The sequence below is a fragment of the Acanthisitta chloris genome, unplaced genomic scaffold (genome assembly GCF_000695815.1).
Source record: "Acanthisitta chloris isolate BGI_N310 unplaced genomic scaffold, ASM69581v1 scaffold11502, whole genome shotgun sequence".
Classification (NCBI taxonomy): domain Eukaryota; kingdom Metazoa; phylum Chordata; class Aves; order Passeriformes; family Acanthisittidae; genus Acanthisitta; species Acanthisitta chloris.
This window is the reverse complement of record NW_008661055.1, coordinates 37,125-44,541: the sequence shown is the minus strand read 5'-3', so window position 1 is coordinate 44,541 and position 7,417 is coordinate 37,125. Positions and strand designations below refer to the sequence as shown.

At 35.5% G+C, this 7,417-nt stretch overlaps 1 protein-coding gene across 1 annotated transcript in view; it reads right to left on the bottom strand.

Moving 5' to 3' along the window:
• The window catches only part of LRPPRC (leucine-rich pentatricopeptide repeat containing), a gene marked incomplete at its 3' end in the record, with an annotated part of 51,721 nt that overhangs the window by 13,659 nt on the left and 30,645 nt on the right, over positions 1 to 7,417 (bottom strand). The window contains exon 22 of the mRNA XM_009070087.1: positions 7,198 to 7,402. Coding sequence (XP_009068335.1) covers positions 7,198 to 7,402 — 205 coding nt within the window. The remainder of the gene's footprint in view (positions 1 to 7,197; positions 7,403 to 7,417) is intronic.

Here is a 7,417-nt window from a genome sequence, read left to right as displayed (position 1 = left end):
CATATACATTATTAACACCTTCAGAAGTACACACAGTTAAAATGCAAAACTGAAGAGTCATAGAAACAGTCACATCTGGAACTTCAAGTAACAACAAACATAAAAAAGCCTTCTACACCATGCAACTAATAGTACTTAATCATCTACTGCAGACCCTTTCTCAAAGGATTACTACCTAATCTGAAAAAAAAGAACCCAAAAAACCCCACCAAAACCAAGAGAGGACAATCACTGACACACTGGTAAAACAGTATGTGAAGCTATACTTTGAAGGGGAAGGTTTAAACTGAAACAAATCAAGCCCACACACACAAAATGTATTAAGTAACCAAACAGGCAATACGACTGCATTTTAGATTTCAAGAGTTTTATTTGATAAGGGTGATGAAAGTTACCAAAGCAAAAAAAATAATTATTGTTTTAAAAAATCACTTAGCAGCAGCAGCTGAAGGCCATAATAAAACCGACTGGAAATAATGATTTAACATTGCTGAAGCAACTTGATTATTGATCAACAGAACCTTAACAAATTATGGCATTACTGTTAAAACAAGTCAAATTCAGATGTTGTTCCCTCACATGGCATTTCTTGTGTAGCACAAATTTTGCTTTTTCAAAGAAATTACTATCTAGACTACTATGTACTACTATCATCTTCTAGGCTAATACTTTTAAAAAAAATTTAAGAGCAAAACACAGAAGAGGAGTTAATTTTGTCAGCAATCCTGGCATTCTGAAAAAGAACCTAGGATGATGGATTTCTACCTTATCCCCCTTACCGAGCCCTGTTTACAGTGCATCTTCTGGCACCCCATGGAGTCATTTGAATTTTTGTCATTTGGGGTGAAGACTAAATTACAGGTTAATTTCAAAACTGCAAGTAGATGTTGCAGGCTAGATTACTGTCATAAAAGAGAAATACTATGGTAGCTACCATAGTCAGATATAAAGATTTATATAATCAGTATTTTTCTCCTGCTTTAGATGCAAGTTCAGTTAACATCTTAAAAAACACAGTTTCACAGAAAACGACTTAATTTCTGAGGCACAACAACATTTATACATTCAAATTAAAGTTTTCAGTGATAAATCTAGCTTTTCAGACGGATGCTCAAACAGCCATAGTATTGTCTCAGCTGTATTCCTCAAGGATTAAAGTGACTGTTTTTAGGTCAAAGCTATCAATAAATGAATGAATAATTGGAATGTCATTCAAACAGGAACATTAACAGTTTTCTAGTCTCTAAATGTATACTTCTGAAGTCATTAATACTGCACACACAGGGAAAAAAAGTCAGCAAAGACCTGAGACAAGAAAAATGGGAATATTGTACTTGTTACTGGTACTGCTCAAAGGGGCTGAATAAGTCTGCATTTAAGGAGGTCAGTATCTTACACACCGATTAACTAGACAATCTATTGAAATCAGATATATTTGTTCAGTTGCATTCAATCAACCAACCAGTTACCCACAGTTTGCTAGAGAATGAGGTTTATAAAATGCTAAAACAAGCAACAGACAGCTACAAAAAGAAAGGTAGAGAAATTCAGACTCTACAAAGAAATTGTACCATTACTGCAAGGAAAAAAAGCCATCAAGCTTATGCTTGTATTTGAGCTTCTATTATTTGTTCAACCTGCAGTAGTTTTTAATCATCACAAATGGCAGTTAATCCCAAGTAAGTACCAGCATCTACTTTTGTAAGCAATTTTTACAGTCCTATTAGAAAATAAAAATAAGGAACTCGCTGTAGGCTACTTTTGTAAGCAATTTTTACAGTCCTGTTAGAAAATAAAAATAAGGAACTCACTGTAGGTTTCAAATTTCAAGTAAACATTTGAATGTGTTTCTTGTTATGAGTAACTTAAAAAATAGAACTGCACAAACACATTTCCCACATTTTATGAAAATGCTATTTAAACATAAGGATGTTAAGCTAACAAACAGCTGCACATTTGAAAATATTTGGTAGTCTTTCTGTAAGAAGTTATGCATGTCAAACACTCTTTTACCCTCTCAAAGGATACTTACTACACTATTACATTAAAAGCCTGCTCCAAAATTACTATTTAATTAATATGAATCAAGTCAAAAAGGAAATAAACCACATATACTCATAGCCGTATTGGAAAAATCTGATTTCCAGTGTCAGTTTGGAATAAACAGTATTTAAAATGTGAACACAGACGATTCATGCTTCATTTTCAGTTGGCCAGATACTACAGCTCTAAGTCACTCACAAATATTATCTGTTCAGGACTAATACCTGTTCCACTTAAAGATTAGGTGTATTTTCCTGGCACATTGAAACTTGTTCTTTAAAAAAAGAAGATATACTATTATTTTTGAATGACAGAAGGAGCCTCAGCCATCACTGCATTATGCCTGGCCCTTATGCAGTCCCAGAAGAGCCCTACTTCAGCATCATTTTTCAGCTAAATTGATGCTTGGGTTAGGATATCAAGTTTTTTGATTCTTTCGGGTTCTCTTTAAGATGGCTCTGAAGTCCAAGATATTATGGGTCCAATCTTCCAAAATATTTGTGTGGGGATTTTAATCACACAAAGCTATCTTCTAAATTACTTAGTTGTCCAAGTGATTGCAGAACACACTCTGTAGCAGGACTGGCTATAATGCGCATGGATATTTCAGCCCCCTCCAATTTCAACAAGCCACTCCCCTCTTGCTTCAAGAATGTAGCACTAAATCTAACCCTTTTACTTGTAATAAACAACTTTCCCAACCAGAGAGTCTGCCTGATAAAAATAAGACTCCAAATATTGATTTTAATTGGAATGAAGTGCTGCAACATTATGCATAAAGCTTTAGTGAAGTGGCAATTTACCTAAGGGGTTTACTGATTGAAAAGCTCTCAAACCTGAAATCACTAGAGAGGTAGAAAGAGAGAAAAGGGACTCTCTGGGGTGGGGGTGGAGGGTAGCCTGGTAAAACAAATCCCTCCCTACAAATCTGAAGCAGATGTTAGTGTAGAGGCAAGTCAATTCAGCAAGGTACAATCAGCTTTACAAAAATTATTCTGTTAAAAGAGAACAGGCTCTTGAAAGAGCTAAATGTGTTTCTGTTCATTTGCTATACTAAGGAATCTTCAAGGAGACTGGTGTTGCAATTACAACTAATCCTCCCCAAAAAATTAACTGTGTTGAAGGCTTTGTAATTTCCCTAGGTACAATTTAGCTGTCACTTACTTTAAAATTTACTCAAACATGCGTTCCGAACAGCACTAACTTCACATGTCAAGTGCTTTCCAGCCAATTGAGTCTAAACTGGAAGTCGGTGTTAAACAACTGAATGATTAGACAAGATAGCTCATTTCCCTGCTCTTTTGTTCAGAATAAAATGCCACATTTACATTATCAGACTCAACAGGATTTTCTGACAGAGGGAGAAAAAACCCTAGTGAACACTGTCCATAGCAAGCACATGAAGCCTGTCATTTACCAATCATCCTTCAAAAAGCAATAGCCATGAATGTAACTTAATTACGACCCAATGATCCTTGACGAAAAATCATCTTATCACTGTCCTGTCCCCATAGGGCAAATGAGACACTTTTGTCCTTTGGCACTAATGATGCTAAATTCCTAATTGCAATAATGGAGTAAGAGAGCCAAACATCCCTAATTTCATTGCAATACATAAAGAGTTTTAACACAAATATTTGAAATATAGCTGCTAAAAATTAGGAAAAAACCTCTCTCCACCAGAGATATCCCCCCCCCCGCTAAAAATACCACTTAATTTAAAAACATGCCTATTTTTAAAAGTGCATTTAAAAGTCAAATAACTTGAAAGTGCTAAAGAACCATCTCAAACAAAATCACAGGTGAATTTATCTCCATGAAAATAACAGAAGAAAAACTGTCAGGGCACTGCATTCATGCTCTATCTACTACATAAGAAACTAATCAAAATGGGTTTATATAAGACTAACGACAACTGAGCACATAATGCTTTACTGGGTAACACTGTCTTTAAAATACTAACCAGTTTTAAAGAAACACAATCCAGCTACAGCCTTTTGATGGCTTAATATACAGATACTAATTGCTTGCGTTCCCCAACTTAAAACTACAAAACAGTTGGTTCACATGGTCTGTAACATGATGTTTTCATAATTTACCTGCAAATTTTCTTCCTTCTGCTTAAGAGCACTTCTCATATAGCCAATTATCAGATTTCAAACCTGAAGATGTTTTTGCTTTCTTTTCACCAAGATGGTATTAATCCAGGAGAATAGAAACAAACTTATGTTAATGAAAAAATAGGAACCCTATCAGGGTTTTAAAGTGTGTATTCCTATTTCTGGTTGTACAAAAAGTTGCCCTGTGCAGTTTTCTTGCATGAAAGAAAAAAACTGGCCTGTAGTTTATCTGTCAATTTATCATCCTGTAAAATAGGTATTATCCAAGTAACATACAGGACAGGAGCAGGTTATCTTCATGAACCTCTTCGGTGCTGTAAAGTGGCTCATGTTCAAATAGGTTTCCCCGACAGTTGGTAAGAACTTAAAGCCAAACTACAATCCTTATAATCTTAAGAAAATATACACAGTGTAGGCAACACAAGCTTTTCTAATTACTAGCAGTTGGAAGAACAAGTAAGATGGGTTTTAAGACAAATTTTAGAAACTAAGATTTTTGCCATACTGTCCAATGGAGGTTTATCACCTTGAATGACAGACCAAGATTCCACATGTAGACTGTCTCAGTTTTTAATGTGATTTCACCACCTTGAGAAACCGTTAAAGGTCATAAACATAAAGCAGACAATATAAAGCAGGAGGGTGGTTCCCCTTAGGGTCAAAAAAAAACCCCAGGGTAGGTATGGAATTCTCTCTCTAGTTATTTTAGCTAAATATTTCTCAAAACATTAAATGCAAATGTTAGCTTTTTGTCAAGTTATGCTGTCCATCATTAACATTTTTTTCTTTTCCACACCCTGCTGCAAATTATCACTTTTAACATGCACTAGAAGTTAACAAGAATTGCAGAATATCCAGGACTGGAAAAAAGAGGTAGATGAAAACATTTTACACCTACGATTGTTGAAATCTTCAAAAGTGAATCACAGATTCCTTTCCAAGCAATTTAGAAGTTTGAAATATGTTAAGAACACAAAACACTAGCCCAACCACTGCTGTGGAACATTAACAAATATCCCAGCACTAATTTCAGAGGCACACTGACGACCTGCAGGTAAACTACAGCATTTCAGTATGATACTCAAGTTGTAGGATGTAAAATAATAAGCAATACTGCTGAAAGAAATGACAAACACTTATTTCAGCCACTCATAACTTTGAAAAACCCAAAGAAAAAAAAAGGAAACAGACAAACCAAAAAAACTCTCCTCCCCAAAGAAAAAGGAGAAAAAACCCCAAACAAACTCCCCTTGAAATGCAGTTATTCCTCCCAAGAAAATTATGCAAAAAACCACTTCTCACTTCTGCCTAATACTGGAGAGGAAGCAGTCTCTTCACCCGTAACATGTCAAAAATCCCATAGAAAATGAGCTTAATTTGTATTATATTTACATATATGAAATGTATTAAAAGTTACACAGGTGAGTATCAGTGGCTTGTAACCATACAATTCCAGCCTGGAACCACTTTCTCCTTTATGAATCTTGTCTCAATGAAAGTCCATTTACTAAAACCCCCAACTTTTTACAAAGTTTTGCCAAACATTTGTAGTCCAGAAGAATGTGGAATCAAATTAAAATTACACTCATTACTGTCCTTCTTCTCATCTACACATGATCACATCTTTATCTGCACTCTCATTTACTACGTCTCAAGTGAAAAGAATCCAAGTAGCACCAGGTACAACTTCATGTCAACGTGCATAAAGCAATTATGTAAAATGCAGCTGCTCTTCCTGCACACTGCAAAGCATATCAGATATTTTTTCCGACACATTAGTTACATATGATTGCAGCTAAATTACTTTCATAAACATCTGCCTTGTCTTGTGATGTAACCAAGACAGAGTTGCTGACTGAAAAGATGTACACTATGTTCTTAACTGTTGACCACCACATTCAAATACTATTTTTAGAAGAGAATGTACATACATCTACCAAGAGTTACACCTTTTTACAAGAATTTTCAATACAGAACATGTTATACAGACTTTGCATACCCAGAACACTAATATAAACCTCTACATGGTTGACTTACATGATACTATGAAAAATTCACTTATCTCATAGGCATTGTATTTAAGTCAATAACATTTCATTTACATGAAGAAAATCTCAAGAAATTGACAGCTTATCACTAGCTGCAAGAGTTTAAAAACCATAAGTTAGGTAAGTGACAGGCAAAAGAATAATAAAAAGGATTGCAAATATGGTAAAGGAAGTGAAAAGAGGCTCTTAGTTCAATTTTAGGGAGAAATTGTTATGTAATTCATCAATACACTGATTCAAGTATCCTACACCTCAACATGAAAATTTATGCAAAGGAACACGACATGTGGAATTAGAGATACTTCCTGCCAGACTGACTCTTAGAAATTCCTTTTCTCTAATAAATCTAAGAGTACATATATGCAAAAATACAGGCATTAAAACTATATCGAGGCAAAAACCCCAAACATAACACACAAACCAAACAGTATTTTCTTTCAATTTTGAATTCAGCACCTTAGCAGTCTATTGGCCATATCATCAACTTATGTGAACTATGTGAATTAAAAATATTTCACTGTTCAACAATTACCCTTCAACTCACCTGAGATACACACTGGAAGGCACAGCAAATTAATGCTGTTTTGATGGAAAAATATGTACCACTTAACCACAAGAGCTGACACTACACCTATCATGCTCTGAATGGCTATCTTGTCTAACAGACTTTGGAACAAACTAATTTGTAAGCATATTCCAACACAGAGCCACTTCAGCTCTGATGTGCCTGTAAAACACAGCTGTTGCTCCCAGAGATCGTGACATGATGTCTAACTGATGAAAACAGACTTAGCTAAATTAAGAAAACATACTAGCTCACTAGAGTTACTTTGGTATCACCTCAGTATTCTATGTGTGTGCATGTGCACCCCCTTTCTCACATGAGCACCTCCAAACATGTACACTTGGCTGTGAATAGCATACACAGGTCATACAACACACCATGAGTCATAACTCATTTTATCTGAAGCCCAAATATATCTTACTTTTCAAGGTGAACTGTAATCAGAGGGGAGTGCAGGGCAGGAGTTTCGGCCAAGCCCAGGTTCACAATGGTCTCATGTAATCGACTCACTGTTTCAACTTCCCCTCGCATGGCAGCGGCATTAAGAATGCGAACTAAAGATGCAACTGTTTTGCCTGAGATAGGAACATCCTTCTCTTTCATCTCCGTTAGAATGTTAATAGCATCTACAATGAAACAAC